At 35.9% G+C, this 13,782-nt stretch overlaps 1 protein-coding gene and 1 long non-coding RNA gene across 2 annotated transcripts; one reads left to right on the top strand and one right to left on the bottom strand.

The window, feature by feature from the left end:
* The first annotated feature begins 476 nt into the window (after nt 1-476).
* LOC132118625 (uncharacterized) lies at nt 477-1,037 on the top strand. Its single transcript, XR_009425926.1, has 2 exons — nt 477-668; nt 896-1,037. It is a non-coding gene; the product is annotated as an uncharacterized LOC132118625 (long non-coding RNA).
* Nucleotides 1,038-2,469: 1,432 nt separating this feature from the next.
* On the bottom strand, nt 2,470-13,169 carry LOC132118626 (sodium/potassium-transporting ATPase subunit beta-2-like). The gene is made up of 6 exons (XM_059528587.1): nt 12,900-13,169; nt 7,108-7,236; nt 6,930-7,034; nt 6,204-6,409; nt 5,191-5,250; nt 2,470-4,789 (listed from the first exon to the last, which is right to left on the bottom strand). The coding sequence occupies exons 1-6, from the start codon at nt 12,997-12,999 to the stop codon at nt 4,625-4,627; spliced, it is 765 nt and encodes a 254-aa protein (XP_059384570.1). The 5' UTR covers nt 13,000-13,169; the 3' UTR covers nt 2,470-4,624.
* Nucleotides 13,170-13,782: the final 613 nt, after the last annotated feature.

The raw sequence follows: 13,782 nt of genomic DNA on the forward strand, positions 1-13,782 counted from the left end.
GACGTTAAACAGTTTTGTGATTTGCTTTCCTATAGGATCAGATCCGGAAAACAGCTGCCAGAGCTTTTGACAAAATCTCATTACATAAGATGATAAAGCTCTCGGTAGCTAGATCATTCATATACATTCGTCCATTTAAAGAAAAAAACATATCTTGTCATAATTTCATATTATGGCTTCATATTGCAATGCATAAAACATATGCATGCATTATGTGTGTGTTTTAGTCTGTAGTCATAGAAATTACATCTATTTTGAAGCAGAAGTGCATGACATGCATTTAGTTTGAAATGAGAACTTGGAGGCAAAAATGTTCGTTAAACACAAAATGTTTTTATTTCCTGTTTCCATTTTTCATTTATAATGATAATCATTTGTTTTTCGAATATAAGTTTCACAATTTTCATGTCAGGCAATATATAACAGTATATTCAGGATATTTAATAAGATACATCTAGTTTCTGAGCAGTGTTTTTACAGAGAGTGAAGAAAGAATAAGACACCGTCTCACTATGAAGGACAGATGAGAAACCGGGATGAGTCTGTGAGCTAGAGAAGTCATCCGGCGAGGACTCAAAGTGACGAGCGTGTGGCATTATTGGTTTGGAGAGAAACACAGACGGGGACAAAGAGTGTGTGTGTGTGAGTGTGTGTCTGTGTGTGTGTGTGTGTGTGTGTGTGTGTGTGTGTGTGTGTGTGTGTGTGTGTGTGTGAGTGTGTGTGTGTGTGTCTGTGTGTGTGTGTGTGTGTGTGTGTGAGTGTGTGTGTGTGTGAGTGTGTGTGTGTGTGAGTGTGTGTGTCTGTGTGTGTGTGTGTGTGTGTGTGTGTGTGTGTGTGTGAGTGTGTGTGTGTGTGTGTGTGTGTGTGTGTGTGTGTGTGTGTGTGTGTGTGTGAGTGGAAAGCTCTCTTGTTAGTGCAGGTGTGTTTGTCGTAGCTATTGTTTGTGTAAGCATGTGTTTGTCGCCGTGTCATCGTTGATGTTGTCCGAAGCGTCTAGGTGTTATTGAAGCTGTAAATGTGTGGTCACCATTGTGAAATTTCGCAGGCAAAAACAAAAAAACCACCAGTCACTTAAAAACCAGTTCACTTTTTATGGAATCCAATTTTAAGAGAAACAAATCATGCTTTGTAAGTTATAATTATGAGATAAAAACTTTAGTTTATGGCTTTATAAGTTGAAGTTATGACTATGACAAAAACTCATAATTATAAGAGAATGACTTTAAAAGTCAAAACTGACATACTAAGTCGAATATGAGATAAAAAGTTGAAATTATGAGGTGGTGTTGTAATTATGACTTTAAAAGTCACAATTTATGTACTGATTCATAATTATGAGATAAAAACCTAATTATGAAACAAAACGTTTCTGACTTTATAAGTTTGATTTAAATTCATAATTATCACATAAACAACCATAATTATGAGATAAAAAGTCAAAATTGACAATATCGTAATTATGACTTAAAAAGTCTAAATTATGAGATACAAAGTTGGAATTAAGATATAGTCATAATTATGAGATAAAAACTTAAATTCATGACTTTATCAATTTAAATTATAGATGTATCTTATTAGCTTTTTATGGAATCCCATTTCTTCCATATAAGAAAAACAAATATGCTTTTTAAGTCATAATTATGAGATAAAAAGTTGGAATTATAACATAGTCATAATTATGAGATACAAACTTGAATTTATGGCTTTATAAGTTGGTTATAATTATGCTAAAAAGATGAGGTCAAAATCTGATTTTAAAAATTGAAATTGACATAAGTTGAATATGAGATAAAAAGTCATAATTATGAGTTTAAAAGTCACAATTTATGTACTGATTCATAATTATGAGATAAAAACCTAATTATGAGACAACATGTTTCTTACTTTATAAGTTATTCTGATTTAAAGTCATAATTATCACATAAACAATCATGATAATGAGATAAGAGGCGATATCGACATAGTCATAATTATGAGTTTAGAAGTCAAAATGTACATATTAAATCATAAATGTGAGATAAAAAGTCAACACTGATGTAAGTTGACATTATGACTTTAAAACTCAAAGTTGACACACCAAGTCAATTATGAGATACAATACCAAATTATGACAAAAAGTCATGATATAAAAGCCAAAATTATGACATACTATCATGATTATGAGACATTAGATTTTTTGATGTTGCCTTTTTTAATCTCATAATTTCGATTTCTAAAATTTCAATCATTTATCTCTATCTAAACTATTAAATTCATGATTACCACAGTGAAAGTCATAATTTCATCATCATTTAGTCTCATATGACCTAAACTTGATTTTTTTTTCTTACGTGGTGGAAATAAGCTTCCATCGCTTTCTGTTGGTCAGCGCAGGAAATGTATTCTCTATTTCTATTGAAATGACTGGATCTCGCTTGCAGAATTGCACCAAGCAACATGACCACATGACCACGACATCATCACTGATGACTTCATGTGCTGTTTACATGGTAATGATGTCCCAGATTGCTGTCTGCTTGATTTTCCTTCTTACGGAAATGAATAATGTGCATGATCTACGCTCGCTCTGTATACAAGCACTCGGTGCAGCGACATGCTAGCACGCATTGATGCAGTGTCTAAAGTACAGAAATCAGAAATATAATTGGATTTACGATATCTTAAAAACATATAAAATCTATTCCATGACGTAGAGCGGTCAGGCAGCACACGTGAAGTAGATCGTAGTAAACGTACGGCAGGCAGCGTAAGTTTAGCTAGTTATTAATCACTGCTCTGTGTAAACATTGAACTGATCCCAACATCAGGCTGTAAACGGATGGACGGATGGACTAGTTACGTTAATTTTGAAAGTTGGGCCGAGTTTGGCTCTTTTTCTTTTCCCACACACTTTTCTAGCACACAGCCGCCAATGTTTCAAACGCACAACACTGTGGCAGTAACCCAATAGAAACACAGCACATTCACTACTGGGGGTGAAATGAAGGAACACAAAATAAAAAATAAACACAGACAGGCCACCCGCGCGTCGACGACGGCAGGCTAGTGGTTTGCTAATATGCACTACGCTAATGTCTCGCTCACAAATCAGGAGTCTGACTCGTCCATTTGACTCGAATCGCCTTGAACATCCAAATGTCACATCACATGATTAAAATCTAAAATTCTACCAAAGCTAAGAAGAAATTAAATAAAGTTTCGAGAAACATATGCTGCTAGTGTTTGCGTCATATTTCCGCTGTGCTAACAGGTGCTAACCCATCACGTGCTCAACAGCACATAAATATATATTAAAAAAACCTTTTTGGGAAGAAAACACATTTGTTCATTCATCTACATGGATTGGCAAATTTAACGTTTTTTTCCCCCACGCTTTTCTTCGCAACTACTCTCTTCGTTATCTACTCAGATTCTGTATTATTTACAAGTATTAACAGTACACTCATGGACCAGAAGGTATTGCTGTGTACACGTTTCATACACATTCTGGACGATATGGAGCGAATATGTTATCAGTCGACTGGGCAAATTAATTAATGGCAAACTGATATGGCATAGCTTGAAGCTGATTGGCTAATGTGTCGGTGCAATCTGAGCATATGCGGAACGTCAGCCAATCGTTTCAGTTTAACTTCGCTTGTGTGTGTGTGTGTGTGTGTGTGCGTGAACATAACAGCGTTACAAAAGTGTCTTCACAAACGTCATGAATATATAAAAAATAAAAACCACAAATCCAATAATAAATAAATAACATTATGAATGTACCTTAATCTCATAAATAAATAAATGGATAAAACAGACATCAAGTTAAGAGGACGATATGTATCCGATTACAGTCTGAGACGATTTTTGATCATATTGATCTCATTTGCGCATTTCTACACATTTTTTTTTTTTTTTTTTTGTGAATGATCCTGACCAGATTTGACCTCATTTGTGTTATTTAATATACGCCCAGTAACATAAAACCCATTATATACTGTAGACTACACATTTTAGCTTGATATCAAAAGACAAAGGTAAGAAATTATGTTTTGCATACAGAAAATGAAGTCTATTTAAGATGTTATCTTCCTATATTTTGGGAGCACATTTTCTCTATGTGAAATATAATTTCTTGGCAGGTTTTGGGATGATTGTGGTCCCTCTGAATTCACTGGATTCGTGATGATTGTGTCTAGAGCTCTAGAAAGGCTTGATGATGTTTTCCTGGAATGATATCAGTTGGATATGACGACAGTCAAGAGTACTCAAAACACACACAGAGATACAAGACACACACACACACACACACACACACGCACAGAAACATCATGTAGACAGGAGAATGGGGACGGACAAATACACGGAACACTTTGAGATATGAAGGACTCCTACCATCTCCTGTATGTGTGTGTGTGTGTGTGTGTGTGTGTGTGTGGCAGATGCAGTTGCTCTACACTTTGTTGACGCGCAGCTTGAAGATCACGCGGCCGGCGAACTTGTCTCTTTCGCTGATCTTGAACTGAATGTCAGAGTTGATCTTACACTCCACGTTGAAGTCCGTGTTGAAAGTGAGCTCTGTGAACTTCACAGCCACCAGGGGCTGAGAATAATTCACCTGAAACACATGCAGAGAGAGCGGTTACACACAAATATAATCACAAATATAGTGTGTGTGTGTGTGTGTGTGTGTTCTTGCCTGTGCTCTCTTGCCATAGTAAGGATAGTACATGAGGTTAAAGGTTCCGTTTGTAGGGAAGTATTCGACTGCAGGATTGGTTTCGTTCATCTGAGCCATCTTCTGAGCCTTGTGATGTAAATCAATGAGATCTTTATAACGGAGCTGACATAAAATGATCTAAATATCAGTAGGCACACTATATCTCCAGTATTATGTCGCAGTAAGATGAGATTGAAATGATCCAAACATTTAATGCAATGCGATCCAGTGCTTGATCTGATTGAGAGATGAAGATACACTACATGTCTACTAACACGCTAATGCATAAGAGTTAAGCACTAGTTAGGGCTGTACTGTACTAGTTGAAGATGAGCACTAGTCTAAGGTTAGACTAGTCTGTTTCTTACCAACTCGTCTCCATCTTTATATCCCTGAGTATGGAGGGATGCGGTGAGCAAACATTAGAGATGTAATTCATGGCTGTTGGTGATGAGGGTTGGCTGAAGGTCAGGTAAGATCTTACTCACCTTTGCTGAACAGGAGACGAATGGAGACTTTCCATCCTTACTTGGCTCCAGCCCAATCACCTGCAGGAGCAAACGAAGCACCTTCATCATCCTCCTTCAGCTTTCAGACCAAAGCTAATGATTTCTGATGCTATTTGCAGCTCGAAATTGTTTGTATTAATTGTGTCTGAATTGTCTTGTAAGTCTGAATTAATTGTGAGGGGAAATGTCTAACTTATTAGATATAAATGCCAATTAATGACAAATAAAGCCTGATTTAAAAGTCTGAAAGATTAGATATAAATGTAGTGTTGAGAAAAGGACTTTAAAAAAGTTTATTTGTGGTATATAATTGTTGAATTCTTAGAAATAAAATGACAAATAATGAGAAATAAATGTTTAATTATGAGGAAAATTCTGAATTATGAGATAGAAATGTAATAATGAGAAAAGTCTTAATTTTGAGATATACATTGCCGAATTCTAAGAAAGAAATCTGGATTATGAGATAAAAATGCCAAATTATGAGATAAAAATGAATAATTGTGAGAAGAATGATTAATTGTCAGATATAAATGCTGAATTTTGAGGGAAAATGTCTGAATTATGAGATATTAAAGTCTGAGTTGCTATATAAAAAGTTGCAATTATATTTTGTTTTTGTTTAAAAAAATTTAAAATATAAATGTCAAATTATGAGATTTTAAAATCTGAGATATAAATGCAGAATTATGATAAGAAAAAAAGGTCAGGATTGGCAGATAAAAAAATCTGAATTATATATTTAGTTTTTACGATATTATAAATAAATGCCAAATTATGAAATATTAAATTCTAAAATGCTGAATTATGAGGAAAAAGTCTGAATTGTGAGATTTAACTTAAATACCTAATTCTTAGAAAAATTGCTAGGTAGAAATATGCAAATATGTATTTTGTTTTATTTCCATAGTAAGAAGCTTCTGAGTTCAGCTGGCAGATTCTGGATTCATCTGCTGTATATTACTGTTCTGATGAGTGATCAGCGCAGTTACCCGGTTGAGTTTGATGAGCACGCAGGGTTTTCCGTCCTGGTATCCGTATGTGCGGTCCTCGAGTCCGGAGCAGCTCCCCAGCATGGTGCGGTTGAACTGGCAGGAGCGTTTGGGATTGTTGCGCACCTCGCCGCTGTCCTCCTGGAGGAAGTACTTATCCGGGACGCAGACATCGTTCTTCAACACCTGCTGAGAGTCGTTATAGGCTGCAGAAGAACAGACACAGAGCTAATGATCCTCTTCCTGAGGAAGCTATAAATTCTTTCCCTGCCAAACACAGAGTACTCAGTGTTTCTGTGTTCTCACTGTTATACACTAGGGGGCGCTATCACACATCTCCTGAATGAGTCTAGAAACTCTGGATCAAAAACACAGACGAGGAAGACACAGAAACAATGAGCGATATGAGTGTGAGTAAATCTGTGTTTATTTCTAACAGAATTATTCCCAAATCACAGATATTTGACATGGTTTTGTGATACGCTGCAGGGTAACACATTTCTATTTCTATTCATGCATTTGGCAGCTGCTTTCCTCTAAACAACTTACATTGCATTGAAGGTCTACATTTTTTAGCAGTTCACTGGGAATCGAACCCATGACCGTGGTGTTGCGAGCACCATCTCTTCGTATGAAAACGCACACATAGACTGTGATTGTGAGTCAAAAATCACTGCATGTTGTTTGGTGTATTTTTGAATGAAAATCTGTCTTTCTTTTACTCACGTGCAAGGAAGTTGTCCAGAGCCTGAATGTATGAGTCCCAGCTCTCTGTTTTATCCAAGTTATAAACGATTTCTAGAGGATCGCCTTTTGGCCGAATCATCATACCTAGAGAAGCACACAGAGTCAGTGTGTATGTGTGTGTGTGTGTGTGTGTGTGTGTGTGTGTGTGTGTGTGTACCTGGTGTGGCCAGACGGTCCTGCCAAGTGGGCTTATAATCATCTAGCGTCATCAGCATCACATACATGGTGAGACAGAACATGCCAGCCAGAAATGTGTAGAAGACCAGATAGAACAACAGGATCAGACCTGCAGAACACACACACACACACACACACAGAGAACATTATCCAATTTATCAAGACACCTTCAACATTTCTCACATTATCACAGTTTATTTGCTATACAGTAGTTTAGAAAACAGTAATAAAATATGACAAGAACTCTGATAGAAAGTTCACAAGAAGACAAAAGATGAAACACATCCAGCATTAAGATGAGTCTATAATCCATAATAACACTTCCTCCAGTGAGAAAGTGCATCTGCTGTTGTCTCTCTCAGATTAGTTTAGAGCTGTTTAAACGCTGCTTGATCTGTGCAGATTTCTCTCCTGATTCAGACCAGAACACTTTTTCACTGGAGGAAGTGTTATTATGGATTATAGACTCTATGTGTTTGAGTTAAAATCATCTTAATGCTGGATGTGTTTCATCTTTTGTCTTCTCCAGATGTTCACTGATGGACTGGAGTGCTGTGGATTATTCTGATGTTTTTATCAGACTCTCATTCTGACGGCACCCATTCACTGATGAGACACTGATGCAATGCTACATTTCTACAAATCTGATGAAGAATCAAACTCATCCTGATCTATAAAGACCTGAGGATATTTTCAGATGGATGAACTGTTTAACATAACCTAATACATTAACATAGTGACTAAAATATCATATTTTGATTGGTTAAATATAACATGTTGTTTTTAGCATGTAACTTTTGTTCAAACACCTGACCAATCAGAATCCACTATAGTGTGTAATAATGGAGATGAAGCAGTCTGTGTTTGTGTGATATTAAGGCGGTGTACGTGACCTGGATTCACTCCATCTTCGTTCATCACTGAGCAAATGTCAGGACAGACTGAGGAGTAAATCCTCTTACACTAAAACCACTGCCTCCTCCAGCTCTCCCCCGCTCTCTCTCTCTCTCTCTCTATTTACTCTACACTTTCTGCTACATGCTCTCTCTCTCTCTCTCTCTCTCTTTCTCTCTCTCTCTCTCTCTCTCTCTCCCTGTCTTTCATTTTTTTCCAGCATTATTTTCCGTATTTTAGCTCTTTGTCTTCTCTCTCTCTCTCTCTCTGATGGGTGGAGTGGGGGATGGGAGTCAGATTACTGTCTCCTCCTCTCATTCGCTGTGAGCCGCTGATGTCATCAATCTCTCGGCCAGTGAGATGCATCAACACATATGAGACAGGCCACTGAACACATCTGACATAATATTATACACACACGCACACACACATACTCACAAACATACTCTCTCTCTCACACACACACACACTCACACACACACACACACACACACACACTTTTATTGCGCATGTAAATGTCCCGGATTGAGAGCACTGCAGGTCACTGGAACTGATTTGAATATTGTTGCATCCGAGCAGCTGCATCATCTTACCGGGATGAAGAAGAGTCCATTTTAAAGACTCACTGAAACAGCTTAATATCAAGAATATGATATTTATTAATAGACTGAACAGGAACTTTTTATCTTAACATCAGCTCACACACCCAATCGACATTCCTTCGTGGGTGCTGTATCTCTCTTATTTAACCCTTTTTTTAATACACTACAAATATATGTGGGATTATTAGCAGAAATCATACCATGTGTCATACTCGGGGGGACAGTGTGCTTGGAAATAATATTTCATTATCTTCCATTGCATTCGTTATTTGTAGTGTGCCAGCCATCCAATAGCAATAAGATTTGTGGTTTTGATAGAACTACTTTTAATGTCTCAACTTTCTAAATCAGTTTTATAGTGAAAAACAAATTATGTGTCTTACAATAATGTTTTTTTTCAAGCTCTTTAATGATCAGATCGCTGTATTTATGTGAAACAATTCATTAAATTAAACCGTTTTCTTTGTGAAAATTCCAAATATGTGAAAATGTATTCTTGTAATATTTCTACTTTACTCTCGTAATATTTCGACTTTACTCTCGTAATATTTCGACTTTATTCTCATAATATTTCGACTTTATTCTAGTAATATTTTGACTTTACTCTCATAATATTTCTATTTTATTCTCGTAATATTTCGACTTTATTCTCATAATATTTCGACTTTATTCTCGTAATATTTCGACTTTACTCTCGTAATATTTCGACTTTATTCTCATAATATTTCGACTTTATTCTAGTAATATTTTGACTTTACTCTCATAATATTTCTATTTTATTCTCGTAATATTTCGACTTTATTCTCATAATATTTCGACTTTATTCTTGTAATATTTCGACTTTACTCTCGTAATATTTCGACTTTATTCTCGTAATATTTCGACTTTATTCTAGTAATATTTTGACTTTACTCTCATAATATTTCTATTTTATTCTCGTAATATTTCGACTTTATTCTCATAATATTTCGACTTTATTCTCATAATATTTCGACTTTACTCTCGTAATATTTCGAGTTTATTCTCATAATATTTCGACTTTATTCTAGTAATATTTTGACTTTACTCTCATAATATTTCTATTTTATTCTCGTAATATTTCGACTTTATTCTCATAATATTTCGACTTTATTCTCGTAATATTTCGACTTTACTCTCGTAATATTTCGACTTTATTCTCGTAATATTTCGACTTTATTCTCGTAATATTTCGACTTTACTCTCGTAATATTTTGACTTTAGTCTCGAAACATTTTGACTTTACTCTCATAATATTTCGACTTTATTCTCGTAATATTTCGACTTTACTCTCGTAATATTTCGACTTTATTCTCGTAATATTTCGACTTTACTCTCGTAATATTTCGACTTTACTCTCGTAATATTTCGACTTTACTCTCGTAATATTTTGACTTTATTCTCGTAATATTTTGACTTTACTCTCGTAATATTTCTACTTTATTCTCGTAATATTTCGACTTTACTCTCGTAATATTTCGACTTTATTCTCATAATATTTCGACTTTATTCTCGTAATATTTCGACTTTATTCTCGTAATATTTTGACTTTATTCTCGTAATATTTTGACTTTACTCTCATAATATTTCTACTTTATTCTCGTAATATTTTAACTTTATTCTCGTAATATTTTAACTTTATTCTCGTAATATTTCGACTTTATTCTTGTAATATTTTGACTTTACTCTCGTAATATTTCTACTTTATTCTCGTAATATTTCGACTTTACTCTCGTAATATTTCGACTTTATTCTCATAATATTTCGACTTTATTCTAGTAATATTTTGACTTTACTCTCGTAAGATTTCGACTTTATTCTCGTAATATTTTGACTTTACTCTCGTAATATTTCGACTTTATTCTCGTAATATTTCGACTTTATTCTAGTAATATTTTGACTTTACTCTCGTAAGATTTCGACTTTATTCTCGTAATATTTTGACTTTACTCTCGTAAGATTTCGACTTTATTCTCGTAATATTTCGACTTTACTCTCGTAAGATTTCGACTTTATTCTCATAATATTTCGACTTTACTCTCGTAATATTTCGACTTTATTCTCGTAATATTTCGACTTTATTCTCGTAATATTTTGACTTTACTCTCGTAATATTTCAACTTTATTCTCGTAATATTTTGACTTTACTCTCGTAATATTTCGACTTTACTCTCGCAATATTTCGACTTTACTCTCGTAATATTTCGACTTTATTCTCATAATATTTCGACTTTATTCTAGTAATATTTTGACTTTACTCTCGTAATATTTCTACTTTATTCTCGCAATATTTCGACTTTACTCTCGTAATATTTCTATTTTATTCTCATAATATTTCGACTTTATTCTCATAATATTTCGACTTTATTCTCGTAATATTTCGACTTTACTCTCGTAATATTTCGACTTTATTCTCGTAATATTTCGACTTTACTCTCGTAATATTTCGACTTTATTCTCATAATATTTTGACTTTATTCTCATAATATTTCGACTTTACTCTCGTAATATTTCAAATTTACTCTCGTAATATTTCGCCTTTACTCTCGTAATATTTTGAGTTTATTCTCGTAATATTTCGACTTTATTCTCGTAATATTTCGACTTTACTCTCATAATATTTTGAATTTATTCTTGTAATATTTCAACTTTATTCTCGTAATATTTCGCCTTTACTCTCGTAATATTTTGACTTTATTCTTGTAATATTTCAACTTTATTCTCGTAATATTTCGACTTTACTCTCGTAATATTTTGACTTTATTCTCGTAATATTTCGACTTTATTCTCGTAATATTTCGACTTTACTCTCGTAATATTTTGACTTTATTCTCGTAATATTTCGACTTTATTCTCGTAATATTTCGCCTTTACTCTTGTAATATTTAGACTTCATTCTCGAAACATTCCGACTTTATTCTCATAATATTTCGACTTTATTCTCGTAATATTTAGACTTTATCGTAATATTTCAACTTTACTCTCGTAATATTTTGACATTATTCTCGTAATATTTCGACTTTATTCTTTAAACATTTTCACTTTATTCTCGTAATATTTCTACTTTATTCACGAAACATTTAGACTTCATTCTCGAAAAATTTCGACTTTATTCTTGTAATACTTCGACTTTATTCTCAAAATATTATGACTTCAATGTCGTAATCTTAGAAAAAAAAAATTTCAACGTGGCACTAAAATGCAGTTGTACAGGTATATCGCAGCCTAGAGATCATTTCCTGATTAAAAATTTTTTTTTAATAAAATGTAGCATAATGATAAATGTAATAATGATTGCTTTAGGTTTGTGTGGTTTAGCTTTGCTTTTAATTAACATATTTGGTCTATATTTTTGGAAGCGATATGACTGATCTTGTATCTTTATAAACAGTCTTTTGCAAATAAGTGTTTTTCTTTAACTGGAATGAGAGATTTTACTGTCACTGCTCTTCAGTAAAAAGACATTTTAGATTCAGACTGAAGAGAAATTCAAATAACGTATATATATATATATATGAATGTGTATGTATATGTGAATATATGAATATATATTCAGCACAACATTAGCAAAATTCGTAATTTCTTTTTGAAAGCTCATGAGAGACACATGCTAGTCGGTGACTCAGCTAAAAGTCATTTATCAGAACACAAAGCTGCACGAAGCCATTAATGCATCATTACTATAACACACATACACACACACACACACACACACATAGTACATGTCATAAATCCGAGCTCGTGACTGCACTGTAAATCGATGTGAATATTGAAAGGTGTGTTTGTGTTCTGTATATGGTTATATAACTCCTGATGGATGCTGCTGCTCCGGATGTGAGCGAAACCACGTCACGTGAGCGAATAACCTTGCGCGCGCCAGTGCGATCGATCAGTTTGATCAGAACGATCGGATGCGCGTTCGCGATCCGTTAAACGATCTCAACGAGCGAGATGCGCGCGAACACCGTAACCTCATTTAGCTTTCTGCACCCGTTCACCTTTAACGCATACTGAGGAGCGCGCCGCGCGCACGCACACACACACACGCGGGAGCGCGCAACAGCATCAGCATCGTCAGATTGTCCTTTAACACAGGCCTGATGCATTCACACACACACACAGAGAGAGAGGGGGGGGGGGGCAGAGAGAGAGAGAGAGAAACGCACTGCGCAGCGCGTTCATGTTAAAATGAATGAACGCACCGCATCGGAATCACGCGCCGCCGTTAAATCGAGCGCCTTATATAAGGCACACTCACCCCAGCTGCTCGCCGTTCTCCCGAGCAGCTCGTGCGTCCGTGGGTTCCAGAAGAATTCCTTCCATTCCCCGGATTCCTTCTTCTCGTCGTCTTTGGCCATGTCTCCGGTGCGCGCCGCTTTGATAACCGCTGGGAATAAGCGCGATATGGAACGGCTGGTGCTCACGGACGCGGTTCGGTCGCTTTTTCTCGCGCTTCCCGTTGAGAACCGAGCGGAGTGCCGCAGCGCCGCGCACTAATCCAGAGACACTGCGGTAAAAACGCGCTGAGCGCACGCGCACCCGGTAATACCCCCCCCCCCCAATCTCCTGCGGAACGGAAGCTCCGAAACCCCGCCTCCATCTGCAGCTCTCCAGCCAATCGCGTCCCTCTCCTCTCTCCTGACCACGCCCCCCGCTGGTCCAGCGCGTCTGTCGGTGACTCTCCGGTGATGCTGCGGTTCGATCGATCGATCGCTTGTTGATCTGTCGCGCATCTGTCGGTGTCTGAGCTTCACTGAGGTTAAGAGCGACGGAACATCGTGTACAGACACCGGATCATTATGAAAATGACAACAGATGAAGAGAAGACATGTCTGAAGAGAAGAACACAGAACACAGTGACCGACACAAAGCACATTTACTAGGTTCACAAGAATGTTATAAAATGAAACGGTACTAAATCATCGCGAAGCTGAATCATCGTTTTTATGAGGCTATTCCATCCACATTCGCATTTAGCCTAAATGTATGCTATCTAAGACTGGAAATATATTTCTTTAGTCAGTGTCACAGGTATATTTGTAATAGACAACAATACACTGTATGGGTCAAAATGATCATTTGTTTCTTCTATGCCAAAAATCATTAGGATATTAAGTAAAGATCATGTTCCATGAAGATAT

This window comes from Carassius carassius, chromosome 37 (genome assembly GCF_963082965.1).
Source record: "Carassius carassius chromosome 37, fCarCar2.1, whole genome shotgun sequence".
NCBI lineage: Eukaryota > Metazoa > Chordata > Actinopteri > Cypriniformes > Cyprinidae > Carassius > Carassius carassius.

Bases quoted from the DNA above. Each gene is read 5' to 3' on its own strand.
- LOC132118626 (XM_059528587.1), bottom strand. From the start codon at position 12,999: ATGGCCAAAGACGACGAGAAGAAGGAATCCGGGGAATGGAAGGAATTC. The intron at 7,237-12,899 runs GTGAGTGTGCCT...TGTGTTCTGCAG, and splicing joins GAGAACGGCGAGCAGCTGGG to GTCTGATCCTGTTGTTCTAT. The intron at 7,035-7,107 runs GTACACACACAC...GTGCTTCTCTAG, and splicing joins GGACCGTCTGGCCACACCAG to GTATGATGATTCGGCCAAAA.